A 17,411-nucleotide genomic window follows, 5' to 3' on the forward strand; every position below is an offset into this window, starting at 1 on the left:
AATTGTCACTGTATTTCCACTTGTTAAGCAATTAAAAATCATTTTTAAATTATTTCATAATTTGAACTTAATTTAGACACTAAGGTAATCAGTGGATGATATTACAGAAAGTTAAATGGATTGTTATCAAAAGTAAATGTTTCCAACATTGATAAAGATGCATATCTTTTCATTAAATCATTCACTTATTCATTCATTCACTCCCTCACAAAGTATTTATTGAGTACTTAACCATGTGCCAGTGACTGTTCTAAGCACTGGGGATATACCAGTGAGCAAAACAAAGTTCACATTCCTTTATGGAACACATGACAGGGGGAGAGAGGGTTGGATAGAGTGTTATCCTATTATAAGTATATCCAATGTTGGTAACTAATGTAGGCAAATAGAGAAGGGAAAGATTGTGTTTCTGAGACTGAGTGGTGTGATCTTGGCTTTTTTGGAAGGATTATCTGTAGTTACTATATTGAGAACATATGCACCAGAGGCAAGAGTAGGAGAAAGACCAGATAGGAAGGCGTTTTAGTAGCCAGGTGAAAATTGATTGTGTTGGGACCAGAGTGTTAACAGTGGAACTGGGGAGAAGAATCCTAGTATATTGTAAAAGTAGAGCTGAGGGGATTTACTTATGGGTAGCATCTATAGAACTGGAGAGAGAAAGAGTCCAGGATGATTCTAAAATTACATGATAGACTTTCAAACCATTCACATGTCTTTGGATTCCATGTCTGTGTAGTGATGACGACAAAATGTATTTAATGAGGTCGAATAATCCCCTACAAAAATAGTTTATTAGTATGTAGATTAAGTTCAGAGGGAACTGGAATCCAAACTCATCTCTGTTCAAGTATTTAAATGGCTTTGATCTCAGATTAAAGGTTATGATTCAGCTTTAAACTGTTATTATCTGTCATTTTATGTGCCCTGTACATTCTCATCCCTGTACTATGAGGCGCATGGCTATAATGGCATGAGAGCAAAGCACAAGTTTCTAAGTACCTAAATCTGTACTCCCAATCCTGTACCGCTTTTACTGACCTTTATATTATCTGCCCTAGAGACTTGCCGCATGTTTTTTAATTAACAGGAGATTTAAATAAATTGGGTGTGAAAGAGAAAGGATAGCTTTCCTTCCCATATAGGCTTCAGTGGTGGTGTCCAGGCTTTCATTATTTCCACCTCAGGAAAGGGGCTGGCAACAAGACAGGATCAGGCAAGTACAGACTGCAAGGAGCTGTACTTGAATGTAATCTGTGCCATAAAGGAATCTTTTCTCCCCCATCAACAGATTTTTTAATGCCTTTGGTTTTGCCGTGGATTATGGGCAGTGGGAGAAAATAAGTGAAGTTGTCACTAAGTAATAACCACAGCCTACCGGGGCACCTGGGTGGCTCAGTGGGTTAAAGCCTCTGCCTTCTGCTCAGGTCATGATCTCCGGGACCTGAGATCGAGTCCCGCATCGGGCTCTCTGCTCTGTTCCCCCTCTCTCTCTGCCTGCCTGTCTGCCTACTTGTGATCTCTCTCCCAAATTAAAAACTTAAATTAAATTAAAAAAATAAATAACCACAGCCTACCGTTAGGTACCTTCGTGTATGGGGAGCTGGCTACATTCAGGCTGCAGAGTTGAGGGCTCACAGGGGTAGGGGCTGTTCTGCTCGAGGGAGGGGGGGCAGGGGGTGGTAGATGGTCTCCGCTGGGCACTGGGTTGATCGCTAGAAAGGTCCAGCGATCACATTAGGTCCTCACCTTCCCGCGCCCACCCCTCCAGGTACCTCGGAGGCCGCCGGGCTTTTCTCCTCTGGCCCGGGGGCCCCTGGCGGCCCATCGGGATGCGAGGCCCAGCAGCCAGCAAGCTCCCTGCCGCAGCCGCAGCTGCTCCCTGCCAGGCACCGTAGCCCCGAGCCTGGCGGGCGGCGCGCCTGCCCTTGTTTGGCCACGCGGCGGCGGCGGCGGCGGTGTCGGCGCGTCCTCCCGGGCCGCCCTCCGCGGGCGTCAGAGGGAGGCGGGCGCCCCGCGCGGTGACGGCGACGCCTGCAGCCGCCGGACTCTCCACTCGCCGCCGCCGGAGAGGCCGGTGACCTCTTGGCTGCCCCGCCTAAGAGGCTCAGATGGCTCAGGCGAAGATCAACGCGAAAGCCAACGAAGGGCGCTTCTGCCGCTCCTCCTCCATGGCCGACCGCTCCAGCCGCCTGCTGGAGAGCCTGGACCAGCTGGAGCTCAGGTGAGCGGTTCGCGGGCGGAGGCCGTGCGCGGCGGGCCGGCCCGGCGCGGTCCCGGGGGCTGCAGCCGGGGAAGTTGCTTGCCGGAGATTCCCTCTCCACCGAGGCGGTGCAGTTTTTTCTGGCTGTGGGTGGATTTTCCTCTCCCACCGAGAGAAAGCGCATTCGACTTAAACAAAAACCTGTGAGCGTATTATTGGTGGCCACATTCTCACAGCTAGACCTGAGCGGAGAAAAATCAGAGAAGGCAAAAGTTACGGTGACGTTATTTGAGGTTAGAGACTGTGACACTCCGGGACTGCAGAACTTCTAGAATTTTCTGAGTGCCAGAATGTGGTCTTCCCAGAGGTGGTTTGTTTTTTTTTTTTTTTTTCCTCTCTCTCTCTCTGTCTTCCTAGTAGGCATTTTTAAGAGCGCCAGCAATTTAGTGGTCCTCGAGGTGAGTGGTAAATTTCTTCAAAACAGCAGAGCAAAAAATAAATCCAGGATTCCTCCGAGAGCAAGGATTAGGGACGAGTAGGACAGATGGAGGGACTGCGGCGTGAACGGTGGCTGGGTGCTTGGTGGAATAAGACCCTGCAGCTTCCATTTTCCCCTAAAACCCGGCGTGCTGTATTAACCCATTCCGTTAGTTTCTCAGTATTTACTGTGCATCTCCTCCCATAGAAGACACCTTCTTGAAAGTGCTAGTCACGGGCCTGAAAGCGTAAGTAAGATAGGCAGGTTTCCCCCCCCCCCACTCTTTCCTGGATAAGATTTTATTTAATATATAGTGTTACGGTTCTATGCAGTTTTTAAATAGTGTATAGTAAATTTTAGAAATACTTGTTTCCCTTAACAGCGTATGAAAACTTTTATGTACTCCCTATAAATGTATCACCCAAGTTACTGTGTAGATTGTGCGCAGATGTCCTTAAATGAAAATCTTACTAAGGCCCCACAACCCCCTGAAACTACAGCGGGTTTCCCCCACCCCCCAACAGTTTTCACCAGGTTCTGGGTGAGCAAAGAAATATGTAAGCCAAAAATTTTAAGAAAGAGTGCATGTGTGTCTTTATCTCCCTCAATTTATATACCAAAACAGTTATTTGCCAGGAAAGTGCCTAAAGAACCACAGCGTATCTCAGCAGTTGAGGCATTTATTATTATTATTACCCTGAGAAAAGGGTCAGAAGATGAGAAATTCGCCAGGCACCCTGATTTCATGGATGATAGAGAAACCTGAGCCAAAACCACATTCTAGGGTTCTGCTCAGAATGAGACAGATGGAACAAGAGAAAAGTAATTCTTCCCCATGGTTGAGCTTGATGCATTAATCCCCAGAGAAAGTGCAACAAGACTGAAGATCAGTAGTGTCCCTCTGACGAATAATATTTCTTTTTATGTAGCAGCATTCCAAGTAAGTCACACATCTCCCCAGATATTTTGAACTTTGAGGGTGTGTTCTCAACCATTTCGGGGCTCTCTCCCCGCTAGTCAGGAAAGATTTTTTTCTGAAAGCAATGAGGAGGCCAGTGCCCCTCCCTTCTTCAAGCTGAGTCATTCTCAAACTTGAATTAACACCTCACGTGTGGTAGGTACAAAGACAGTCAGGTACTAATCTTTAAAAAAAGAAACCCTCTGGTTTTGAGTATTCGTATATTCTAATGTTTGATTAACGTGAAGTGAATTGATTACTGTATATGAGTGATTAAATTATAAGTTGCTTAATTAACCCTTGAGCTGAGGAGGAAAGACTGATTAAAGTGTGCTAATTACTGATTTTAAGGACTTCTCTTGTAATTTTAGACTTCTGTGAGCTTTGTTCCTTCCTTTGAAAAAAAAAGTGATATACCATCAAAAGTGTTTTAGAACGTAGTAAAAATAAAGAAAAATGCTAATGATGATCCGTTAAAGTTCCTTTGAAACTACATGGATGGGCAGCGTCACAGAGCACCACGTTGTTAAAAACTAGCATCATGCCTAGAAGATTTATTTGTAAAAGAAACATCTACGTAATTTTGCTCTAATAGTTTAATTTCATATTAAGGATGACCACTAAAGCAGTGATTTAGGTAGAATAAAACACTGTAGTTTAATACTTAAAAGTTTACATGTAGTTCCCCAACCATATTAATTTTGTCAACTGGGGTAGAACTCCTTCCATATGAAACTGAAGACAGAATTATGTTAAGTGCTTTATGACCTAGAGTATGAACTACTGGTGTACGTGATTTTTTTTAAATATTTTATTTATTTGACAGAGAGATCACAAGCAGGCAGAGAGGCAGGCAGAGAGAGAGAGAGAGGGGGAAGCAGCCTCCCTGCCAAGCAGAGAGCCCAATGTGGGGCTCGATCCCAGAATCCTGGGATCATGACCTGAGCCGAAGGCAGATGCTTTAATCCACTGAGCCACCCAGGCGCCCCTGGTGTACGTGATTTTTAAATACTTTAAAATGTTTGGCAGCATTCTGCATGTCATTGAAGGAATTCCGTTTGTTTCTAATACTTTTTCTCTTTCTTGACTCCACCTCATCTGCTTTCTTGTTTCCTCCTAAAAAGGTGATTCCTTTCTCTCCCAGTTTTGTTTGTTTTTTTAAGATTTTATTTTTATTTGAGAGAGGGAGAAAGCGGAGTGGGGGAGGGTGGGAGTAGGAGGAGCAGAGGGGGAGTCAGAGGGAAGGGAAAGATCCTCAAGCCCACTCAGCACTGAACCCCATATGGGGCTCAATCTCCCAACATTAAGACCATCACCTGAACCAAAACCAAGAGTCAGACCCTTAACTGACTGAGCCATCCAGGCACCCCTCTCTCCCAGTTTTTTGACCAATTCTAAATGATATCCGATTTTTGCATTCATCAGTAGCTCAAGACACTTGCTTATTACTATTAGTTTTTTAACCATTACCATAATTTATAAATTATGCTAACATTGATTGATTAAATGAGCAATGATTCTTCACCATGCCCCATTCCTTTGTGGAAGTTACTATCACCTCCATTCTCCAAATGGGAAATTGAGGCATAGAAAGTTAAATGACTTGTCTAAGATCCCCCAGCCTAGAACCCAGGAAGACTGGCTGTACTGCTTAATATATTACACCTGTATTCTCTTAAAGTTAGATGTGTCTTATTGTTACCAAGGTTTGCCTCTTGATGGGTATCAAGCCAAAAGACACAGCCAAACCAAAGAATAGGAAAAGGAAGGGTTTTACTTGCAACAAGTAAAGGAGAACATGGGAAATCATTCCCAAAGAAGCATCTCCCAGAATGACAAAAATGGGGAAGTTTTAACTGAGGGTGCATACATATTCATGAAGATGCTTACACTGTGGGGAATACAGCATGGAACTGGGGTGACTAAGTCCAAGCCAGAGTCATGAGGGCCGGGAAGGGTCAGCATCATCAGTTCTCTGGCTCCAGTTGGTCTGGTATCTGAGTGCTCAAAGCGGTTTAAAACCTACAGTGTATCAAGTAGTCTATCTTCATTTCTGGATATGATGAGGCTGTCTTCTGGCCTTGTGGTGACTGTTCTCATTCTTTCACAAAATGGCTGGGGGCCTAAAATGACTCTTCTCATGGCAAGAAAGCTATTTGTATCTTTCTTTACCCAGGGATACCTAACTCTTCTTGCTTATAGTATTTCAAAATGTAGGAATCATATATGGATGAATTATGATTTTACTGGAAGATGTGAAAATTCCATTTATTTACTTATTTACTTTATTTTTTTAAAGGTTTTAGTTTTGAGTAATCTCTACAGCCAACATGGGGCTTAAACTTACAACCCAAGAGTCACATGCTCCCACCATCTGAGCCAGCCAGGTGCCCCCAAAATTCCATATAAATTGGTTCTCAAGTTAAGTCAATATCAAACACCTACTGAGTGCCAAGTACTGAGTGGCTCTTAGAAGGCTCTGGATGGTAATGAAGATGTTTGGAAGATGGGTTGTGAAAGATGGCTGAGGAGAAGTCGATAGGATTGGGAGATTGTTCACCAATTTCCCCAAACTGGTCATATTGTAGCTCCTTCCCCCTGCTATCAGCCATCTGCTGTGACTTCCTCAGCAGCCAGGGAATGAAAGGTTGGGGCCAGGAGTGACATGGATCATTTGGCCAAAAGTTTCCTGTTGCTTAAAGTTTCTTAGGGTGTGCCAGTGTCTCAGGAGTCACAAAACAAGTAGCATCATAGTTAATATTGAGCAACAGCCTATAATTTAAAAGACCATTTCTCATATACATTGTCATTTGAACCTTACAAAATCCTTTGAGGTAGAGGAGGGCACATGTATGTTATCTCTTCAGAAATGAAGGAACTGAGGTCCAGAGGGATTGCGTGGCCTGCCTAAGGCCACAGTAGTGATGAGTAGCTCCTAACACCAGTCCCATTAAACACCAGCTCCATTTTTATATTAAAGGGTCTCAGTGGTGAATGCATTTTAATATTTTGCTGATGATTAGGAAAACTTATTCAAAAATCTTATATTGCCTAGAATATAAGTGATTGTTGTAACATTCTTTAGATACAAGAGTATTTTTTTTAAAGATTTATTTATTTATGAAAGAGAAAGCACAGAGGGAGGGGCAGAGGGGGAGAGAGAGAGAGAGAGAATCCTGAAGAAGACTAGAAGACTCCCCTCTGAGTGCAGAGCCTGATATAGGTCTCAATCCCAGGACTCTGAGATCATGACCTGAGCCAAAATCTAGAGTCAGGCAGTCAATGAGTTAAGCCACCCAGGAATCCCACAAGAGTATTTTTTTTTTACTTTAATTCTTTATTTTAATTCCAATATAGTTAACATCTGGTGTTATATTAGTTTTAGGTGATATAGTTAACATCTGGTGTTATATTAGTTTTAGGTGTACAATATAGTGATTCAGCAATTATCTACATTACTCATTGCTCATCAGGATAAGTGTGTTCTTGGGGTATCTGGCTGACTCAGAGCATGTGACTCATGATGTGGGGATTGTAAGTTCTAGCCCCATATTCGGTGTAGCGATCACTTACAAATAAAATTAAAAAAAAAAAAAAGTAAGTGTATTCTTAATCCCCTTCACCTATTTCACCCATCCCCCTGCATTCCTCCCCTCTAGTAACTGCCCATTTATTCTCTATAATTAAGTCTGGTTTTTTGGTTTGTCTCTTCTCTCCCCATTTTTGTCAATTTGTTTTGTTTCTTTAAAATGCCATATATGAGTGAAACCATATGTAATTTATCTTTCTCTGACTGACTAACGTTGCTTAGCCTTATACTCTCAAGCTCCATCCATGTTGTTGCAAATGGTGAAATTTCATTCTTTTTTATGGCTGAATAATATTCTGTGTATCAATGGACACTTGGGCTGCTTCCATAATAATTCTGCAATAATCATAAAGGTACATATATCCTTTCTAATTTGTGTTTTTATATACTTTGGGTATTATAGGGTAGTTCAGTTTTTAATATTTTAAAGATTTTATTTTTAAGTAATCTCTACACCCAGCATGGGGCTTAAACCCACAAACCCAAGATCAAGTGTTACACACTCTACCAACTGAACCATCCAGGTGCCCCCATTTTTAATTTTTTTAGGAAGCTCCATACTGTTTTCCATAGTGGCTACACCAGTTTGCATTTCCACCAAAGAGCATTGAGGGTTCTTTTTTTTTTCCTCATCCTCACCAACTCTTGTTTCTTGGGTATAAAAATATTAAATATGAGGTGGGACTATGATTTTTAGAATTTGTTTTAGAAGTTATGTTTTCGGGGGGCGCCTGGTGGCTCATTGGGTTAAAGCCTCTGCCTTCGGTTCAGGTCATGATCCCAGGGCTCTGGGATGGAGCCCCGCATCGAGCTCTCTGCTCAGCAGGGAGCCTGCTTCCTCCTCTCTCTCTGCCTGCTTCTCTGCCTGCTTGTGATCTCTGTCAAATAAATAAATAAAATCTTAAAAAAGAAAAAAGAAGTTATGTTTCTGGGGGCCCCTGAAAACAGTTGGTTAAGCATCTGACTCTTGATTTCAGCTTAGGTGTTCATCTTGGAGTCATGAGTTCAAGTTCCACACTGGGTGTGGAGCCTACTTTAAAAAAAGAAAAAAAGAAAGAATTTTTTTTTTCCGAATAAATTCATGATAGGAGCATTTGCCTGTTCCGTTCCTTTTTATGAAAGTACAAATTCTTATTATTTATAAGCCTGAGTTTGTAATGGTAAGTGTGTCATAAATACCACAAAGCTGTTTGCCAGCACCAATTGTAGACACACCACACGTGTCAACTCATAAATATAATTGTTTTAGTCAGTGCTGTTAGTCATTGTGTTAAACTCTTTTTTTAAAAAAGATTTTATTTATTTATTTGACAGAGAGAGAGAGATCACAAGTAGGCAGAGAGGAGAGAGGGCAGAGAGGGAGATACCCCCTGCAGGGCTTGATCCTGGGACTCTGAGATCATGACCTGAGCCGAAGGCAGAGGCTTACCCCACTGAGCCACCCAGGCACCACATTGTGTTGAACTCTTAACCTGCTTTCCTTCAATCACAAACCACCCTTTCTTTTTTTTTTTTTTTAATGGTTTTATTTATTTAATTGACAAGAGGGAGATCACAAGTAGGCAGAGAGGCAGGCAGAGAGAGAGAGGAGGAAGCAGGCTCCCTGCTGAGCAGAGAGCCCGATGCAGGACTCCATCCCAGGACCCCGGGATCATGACCCGAGCTGAAGGCAGAGGCTTTAACCCAATGAGCCACCCAGGTGCCCCATAAACCACCCTTTCATTTTTCCTTTTTCCTAAGTGGAGAAATTGAGGCAGGCAATGAGAACTTAACTGCTCAAGGTTACACAGCCTGTGAGTGGCAAAGTTAGTTTGAACAGCATGATGGAAAAGTCATCACAGCTTCACTGCCTGCTGTTAGCTGATTGATCCACAGTACCTCAGTCTGGTGAAGTTGCTCTCAGACCTCTACTTCTCTCAACAATGTGTCCTTATTTTTTTTTTAAATATTTTATTTATTTATTTGACTGACAGAGATCACAACTAGACAAAGAGGCAGGCAGAAAGAGAGGAGGGAGCAGGCTCCCTCTGAGCAAAGAGCTTGATGTGGGCCTCGATCCCAGGACACTGGGATCATGACCTGAGCTGAAGGCAGAGGCTTTATCCCATTGAGCCACCGAGGCACCCCAACAGTGTGTCCTTTTGATTGCTGGCTGCAGAGACTTGTGAGGTGTGGGAGACCCGAAGACTAGCTGAGAATGTGTACACTTCACTTTTGCCCTCATAAGAATTTTCTGACTAAAATTTCTTTTTGTCTAAGCTGGCTTCATTGCAGTTGCAGGCAGAGAGTTTTCCAGGAGTACAACTCAGGCCAGCCTTGTTATGAGGAGAAGTACTTAACCAATTTTGGAAATGTAGCTCTTCTAGGATCAGTTAGTAAAAACATAACCACCCTTCTCCGCCAAGAGAATTGTTGTCAAATGAGGTGTTAAAAAACATGAAGGCTAAGGTGAGGTTGTCCAACCTTGTCTAACCAGAGTTCCAGAAGAAAGTAATAGAATGGAGGACAGGAAATATTCGAAGATACTATGGTTAACAATTTTCCAGAACTAAATGGAAAGGTTGTAGACAGATTTATATGTGAGATGAATTTAAAGATCTCAGTGGCTGAGAAACAGTACAGATATTACTTGAATAAACTAAGTAGAGATCTAGGTTCAGCGAGAGGTAACAGCAAATGTCAATGGTGCCAAAAAAACAAACCTTTGAAATCTTTACATTCTGAAGAATGGCATTTTATCTTTGCTATGAGATGAAAAAGGTATACATAAAAATGTATATGAGAAGTTCCATAAAAGATGAAATCTGTTTTTCACAGGGAAAATGCCCTGGCAATTTCTAGTATTGGGGGAAAACAAAAACAAAACAAACAAACAAACAAAAAAACCCCACAAGACTCAAAATTTCCATCTAATGAGTTCTGTATTTGGCCTCATTTAATGGCAAAATGTCTTCCTTCTATGATAGACTTATTTTTTTCCCTAGAGTGTCCCCTTTTAAGCCATTTTCTTGTTAACAACTCCCTGAACTTAGTGGTATAACATGTTGTAAATGAAGCCTTCCTTTTTTGAATAATATTAGATTCTCTATCATTGTACATTTGAGTACAAACTCTAATGAGTCTTGAAAAATTCATCGCTTCTTTCAGCATCCTCTCATTTACCAATCACATGATTCATCTTTGTCATTTAAACACTAGAGTCCTGGTTTGTTTCATATTAGTGCCAACTCAGTCTCTCTCTGAGTTGTACTGGGCCCTAATTTATCTGTCTGAGAGTTTGTGAATGTAAACTGTATAAGCACATAATGAATGGTGCTGGAAGTGGGCCTGCTGCTGAATTTTTGCTATTTTACAGAAGACTGTTCTGGGTGGCTCAGTCATTAGGCGTCTGCCTTCAGCTCGGGTCTTGGTTCCAGGGTCCTGGGATAGAGCCCCACGTCAGGCTCCCTGTTCACCTGGGAGTCTGCTTCTCCTTCAACCCCACTCCCCCCTGCTTATGTTCTCTCTCTCTCGGTCACTGTGTCTCTTTCTGTCAAATGAATAGATAAAATATAAAAAAAAAAAGATTTTTTTTATTGTGTTTTCCAGCCACATTTGTCATGCAAGAATCTTACCAGCTCTTTGCTTTTACTAGCTCTTATAAACACAGAGTTCAACATATATTTAGTATCTTGATAAACAGAGAGACCCTATGACTTTGTGGACTCTCAGTACTATTTTGGGGTATAACAGGTGGATGGCTGTTGGGGAAAAGGCAAATGTGTGGTTGGGATGGATAGGGTTGCCTTAAATGGAATGGACATGTGCTCAAACATTAGTAAAGTTGCTCCTTCCGTGCCCACTTAGAGCAGCAGTCAGGATTAGATCTTCCATGATCTCATGTTTCTTTCTTTTTTTTTTTTTTTTAAGATTTTATTTATTTATTTGTGAGAGACAGAGGGAGAGAGAGCGAGCGAGCACAGGCAAAGAGGCAGGCAGAGGCAGAGGGAGAAGCAGGCTCCCTGCCGAGCAAGGAGTCCGATGTGGGACTCGATCCCAGGACCCTGGGATCATGACCTGAGCCGAAGGCAGCTGCTTAACCAACTGAGCCACCCAGGCATCCCTGATCTCGTGTTTCTACGGCCGTCTCAACACTGAGAATAAGTCTGTCACTGTTCATTTTGCAAAAGTTGGCAACTTATATATGGGTAATGTATAACAAGAAGTGCCCTGAAAACAAAGCACTTGGAAATATACAGGATTTTCTTTTCTCTTCCTCTCCTGATTCCACAGACTTTTCTTTAGTGACTGGGCATGATCATGTGAATGTGTAGTAAGTGCATGTGTGTTTACACTTCGGGGAATTAGGGAAAGTTGTGCTTCTGTAGTTTGATATGGGCTTTATACCAAAAACCTACAGAGATGTTTCCTTTAAATTCAGGAAAAGAAAAAGATCTTCTGTTTAATAAAGTAAAGCGGACTTTAGTCAATAATACAAAGAAAGAGATTAAAGCTCTAATTTTGTATAGATGATACAATCATCAGTCTAGAAGAATCAGGGACACCTGGGTGGCGCAGTAGGTTAAGCGTCTGCCTTCAGCTTGGGTGATGATCCCAGGGTCTGAGATGGAGTTTCACATTGGGCTCCTTACTCAGCGGGGAGTAAGACATAAATACGAGAGGGTAAAGCAATAAAGTTAATAGGAAGAAGGGTAGGAAAACACCTATGAGCTAGGATGGGAAAAACCTGAAGTAAAACTTCGAAAGTATAAACTGTAAGGCAAAATAAAACCAAGTAAAGATTAATCTGATCACTTCAAAATAAGGATTATCTATTCAGTGAAGGATATCCTGAACAAAATTCATATTTGATAGGATGGAAGAAGATGATTATAATGTCTATAACTAACATGGGATTAATTCCTTGAGTACGCAAGCCAACAAGAGGACAATAACCCCTGTTTGGAGAAGGGGAAAACAAAACAGGCAAAGGCTATGAACAGGTTAACAAAAATACGAAGAGACATCCAAAATTATTAGTATCGAGAGACAATGCAAATTAAGTATGAACATATCACTGTGTACTTTAGTAGACTGGCAACAAATAGGAAGTTGGAAAATGCTGAGTGTTGGTCGGGCTGTGAGGACACAGGGATTCCTGTGCTTTGCTGCTGGGAATATTGCGAAGGAGCACAGGATAGCCGCCCCCCCGCCCCCGCCCCCCGCCGCCGAATGTGCCCTTTGCCGTGTAGGTTATTTAGAGCTGAAGGCACTTGAGAGCCTGCAGACTCACAAGAAATTTCCGCCCCGCCCTGAACCACACAGAAGAATCTAAGTTAGGGGTCTTTCCCAGAATAAAGGTTATAAGCAGAGATAAATTTTATCTGAGTGGCTCATCTGTGTGGCGGGGCAAACATCTAATTACCAAACATCTGCTCTTATCACCCTGTGAAATGTAACCCTAACCGTAACCCTCACCTGTACCCCCTTCTCCTTCATTTAAAATAACATATACCTCATTTTGCCTGTCTTTGGAATTTCCATGTCTATGTGAATTCCCTGTATGTACACTATTAAATTTTGTTTTCTCCTGTTAATTTGTCTCATATCAATTTGATTCTTAGTCCAGCTAAGGGGACTTGAAGGAGGAGGGTAAGAATGCTTGCTTGCTTCCTGACAATGGTCTAGTCTAGCCATTCTGGAAAGCCGTGGTAGCACTGAGTTAAATTGAGGGTGCACTTATGTTGTGTCTTAGCACTTCTGCCCTGGGGTCTATTGCAAGGAGATTCTTTTTGAAGTCCATGTATTTGCTGAAGCGTTTTGTTTTGTTTTGTTTTTTGTGGTGATGAAAAATGAGGAGACAAAGTGAGTGTTTCCACTGGGAGAGCAGAGGTAAAATCAGGTGGATGTACATGGAAGGCTATGCAGTAATCAGAAGTGACTGATTAGATCTTTAGGTAGGAAGCTGGATGGTTCCTAACAAAATAATGTTGAGTGAAGAAAGAAACAATGAGATATAAATTGAAAATAGATGAAAACGCAAATATATATATTGTTAAGAACAAATACAAAATAGAGAAACACTGAATAGAATGATTGCCATACGAGTGGGGAGGAAGGTGGGAGTGGGGTCGGGGGATTTAAAAAAAACAGAGGGGCGCCTCGGTGGCTCAGTGGGTTAAAGCCTCTGCCTTCAGCTCAGGTCATGATCTCAAGGTCCTAGGATCGAGCCCCACATCGGGCTCTCTGCTCTGCGGGGAGCCTACTCCTCCCCCCCTGCCTGCCTTTCTGCCTGTCAAATAAATAAATAAATAAATAAATAAATATCTTTTAAAAATAAAATAAAACAACAGAATTTTTTTTTTTAATTTTAAAGAGGGATAAAGAATTTTGGGGAAGTATTCCTAGTGATCTTTAAACTGTTGGAGCAAATGAGATGAGGAAAAGTAAACTTCCATGTGGTAACTTTTGTTTTCCCAATTCATATAGGGTGGAAGCTTTGAGAGAAGCAGCAACTGCTGTTGAGCAAGAGAAAGAAATTCTTCTGGAAATGATCCACAGCATCCAAAATAGCCAGGACATGAGGCAGATCAGCGACGGTGAGAGCATTTCCACAGAGGGGAGCTCATCTTTTCCATTCCTTTATGGGGTTTAGGTCCATTTTCGTTTAACTTGAGGAATTTGTACAGTTGGCTTCAGAATCTCCCATGAGCGTGGACAGCAGCTGCAGCTGTCGGCTTATTACAGGAGCCACTTACCCAAAGGGCACCTTCTGGCCTGCCCCCTCCCTCAAGGGCATGGTTGGAGATAGTCAAAAAGGCCTCCAAGCTCTGGGAGAGGTGGTCCCAAGCAGTAAAAGGCGATGCCTTTGATGTCAGGTTCACATTCCTAACTTCAGTTCCTCAGAAGTTACTGGATGGTAGAAGCTGTAAAAGCAGAGAAGACAAAAAGAGAGGGCTTGGGGTGTAATTTAAGGAGAGGAAGGAGAGAGAATGCAGAGGAAAGAAATTATGGGCCCAGTAAAACCCCATTAATATAAAAACATGCTATCATTTCTATATTAAAAGCATGACTGCCTGTGGAGGAACAGGGCACTTGTGGTTTCCTCTCACTGGCAGTGTTCTTGCCAACCTGGTTGCTCTGGTGCCTCCCAAGACAAGCTGAGGGGCCAGCGGCTGGTGCCATGAGTGTGCCGTTCGTCTAACTCCAGGCCCTGAACTCTTAGACATACACAGCAGGGTCAAGATCTAGCCAGTCTGTTCACCGTCCTGGCCAAAGAGTGATGAATTAGGAAGAGAGTTACAGAACCAGGACAAAGAGGAGGTTGCTGACTTTTTCATATAAATAATGAAACGTGGATCCCTTTTCCCACATTGCCTCTCTGTGCTGGCCAAGACTTAAACCACTGGTCTGCTTAAATTTCCCTGGCAAGGATGAAGTCAGTGCCTAATTCTGAGGCTAGCTGTTTCTCCACTATCATGGCTAAGTTTGCTCAGCCAAAATTGTGGCGTTGTATTTGATTCACATGCAAAATATGCCACCCCAAAGTATGGTTCTTTGGCATAAGAATTATTTCAAGCTGATTATTTTTGAGAAGCTGCAGACGCAGGAGAAGCTCTGGAAACAGAGTAGAAGTTATTCTTTTATAAGGGAAGTTCAAATGTATAAAGGATATTTCCATTTGTAAATGTGCCTCCCTCTGTGTACCAGGAAGAGAAGGATGACTGTAAATCCAAGAAACTCTTATCTCTGCAGAGGGCACCTCCTGAATCTGCAAAACAACCTTAACCCTGGTTTATCCTGCTTTTCCCAGTAACCTCACTCAGGAGGGGAGGGCCTTCCTCAACGTCTTAGTCCTTAGATGAACATGGTTTTTAGAAAGGTAGTGGCTTGGGCCATCTGTCTCAGGGAGGTGGGCCATCTCAGGGTCCTTGAAAATCTCCCATGTATATGTGAAATACACACATCCGTAAGCTTCTGGTTTTCTTCTTGTTAATCTTTTTATTACAGGGTTTCTCAACCAAGAACTCAGAAAGGTACAGGGGAAATTATTTTTCCTCCCCTACATGCACCTTCTTATGAGACATACATCATGTCTGATGTCTTCTCTAAGCAGCACAAAACCCTGGTCAGGTGCACTATTCACTCTGTTAAGACTTAAACTCCATTCAAGTTACACATGCACACCTGCCCAAACTTTTTCAAATGTGACTACTAGAGAAGTCATCTGGTATCCCATGCATAAAGACTTAGGGAAGGGTCCCAGGTGGCTCAGTCGGTTAAGCATCCAACTCTTGATTTTGGCTCAGGTCACGATCTCAGGGTTGTGAGATCAGTCCCCATGTCAGCCTCACAGGCTGAACATGAAGCCTGCTTGAGATTCTCTCCCTCTGCCCCTCCCCTACCTGCATGAAGATGTGCATATTCCCTCCTCTCCCTCTCTCTTTCTCTCTCTCTCTCTCTCAAAATAAATAAATAAATAAATAAAAGAAGAAAGACCTTCAGGGAAAGGTATTCTGCAACCTCTCTCTGTAATATAATACGGTTCATCAGTTAATCTTATGTGATATCATTTTGACTTTTACCTTTAAAAATTTCATAGCCAAGGCACTTACAGAAAATAGCTTTAGCCACAAATAAGTGCCTTTAGTGTTCTCAACATTGGTAAGTTTATGTCTTATACTGATGGCTGTTTCAAACTTTCTACGTTTAGGAGAAAGAGAAGAATTAAATCTGACGGCCAACCGTTTGATGGGACGAACCCTCACCGTTGAAGTTTCAGTAGAAACAATTAGGAACCCCCAGCAGCAAGAATCCCTAAAGCATGCCACCAGGATCATTGATGAGGTGGTCAGTAAGTTTCTGGATGATCTGGGAAATGCCAAGAGTCACTTGATGTCACTATACAGTGCGTGTTCTTCCGAGGTGCCACCTGGGCCTGTTGACCAGAAGTTTCAGTCCATAGTAATCGGCTGTGCTCTTGAAGATCAGAAGAAAATTAAGAGAAGATTAGAGACTCTGCTTAGAAATATTGAAAACTCTGACAAGGCCATCAAGCTGTTAGAGCATTCCAAAGGAGCTGGTTCCAAAACTCTGCAACAAAATGCAGAAGGCAAATTTAATTAGTTTTGAAACAGAGGAGCACTCACAAATAATGACATGAAAATGATTAAACATTAGTTCTTTGTGTTAGTTGTAACATTTGATACCGATTGTTGTTTCACATGAGGAAAATACTCCAGTGTCATCAGTTTTGTGAAAAACACAATTAAAACTAGAAATATTTTAATTATCTTTCTAGAAGTTTTTAGATTGAATTCTTGTCTTATATTAGGCTCTAGCACCTAATATATATAATATATATTTTTTACTGTACTGTGGATGAATATTTACTATATAGGAGAGAGTAACTGCTCAGCCAGGGCCAAAAGCATTCTTGTTCTTTCCTGGGCTTTGTCTGGCAAGGAGACACTTGGGCACATGGGGCATTTGGTTAACTAGAAATTCTTGACCTTAAGCAGCATGCAAACTTAACCACTATTAACCTCTACTATTAGCTAAGTAGTGTGTTCAGAAGGACGAAAGGAATCACAAAATAAGAGTCTTTCCCAACATCAACCTTTTCATAAAGTACTTTTTTTGGATATCGTTATCAAATTATTTTGAATTTCAGATTTATGCATCTGATAATATGAATATATTTCTTGATATATATGAAAACATGACATAAAATGTGAGAGAATTCACATCTAATGTTATCACTGTGAACAACTATATGTCCACTTCATCTTTTTCCAAATATATAATTTCTCTAAATTTTTAATCATTATGGAAATACAATGTTGTAATTTGCCTTTTTTTTAAAATGCTGCTATAAAGTCTACTTGTCAACTTTAAAACCTCTATTCTGTATAGTTGTTTTTTTTTTTTTTTTTTTTTTTTTTAAAGATTTATTTATTTATTTATTTGACACAGAGAGATTACAAGTAGGCAGAGAGGCAGGCAGAGAGAGAGAGGAGGAAGCAGGCTCCCTGCCGAGCAGAGAGCCCGATGCGGGACTCGATCCCAGGACCCTGAGATCATGACCTGAGCCGAAGGCAGCGGCTTAACCCACTGAGCCACCCAGGCGCCCATCTATTCTGTATAGTTGTATAATTTACTTCCCCACTCCCCTTGCTAGACATTTAGGTTGTTTCCAATTTGTTGC

The 17,411-nt window shown here is 41.9% G+C and overlaps 1 protein-coding gene across 1 annotated transcript; it reads left to right on the plus strand.

Moving 5' to 3' along the window:
- Nucleotides 1–1,673: 1,673 nt before the first annotated feature.
- On the plus strand, nucleotides 1,674–17,107 carry BAG2 (BAG cochaperone 2). Its single transcript, XM_059178334.1, has 3 exons — nucleotides 1,674–2,221; nucleotides 13,694–13,803; nucleotides 15,918–17,107. Exons 1-3 carry the CDS (start codon nucleotides 2,109–2,111, stop codon nucleotides 16,328–16,330), a joined length of 636 nt encoding a protein of 211 aa, XP_059034317.1. The 5' UTR covers nucleotides 1,674–2,108; the 3' UTR covers nucleotides 16,331–17,107.
- The last annotated feature ends 304 nt before the right edge of the window (nucleotides 17,108–17,411 follow it).

This window comes from Mustela lutreola, chromosome 6, assembly GCF_030435805.1.
Source record: "Mustela lutreola isolate mMusLut2 chromosome 6, mMusLut2.pri, whole genome shotgun sequence".
Lineage (NCBI taxonomy): Eukaryota > Metazoa > Chordata > Mammalia > Carnivora > Mustelidae > Mustela > Mustela lutreola.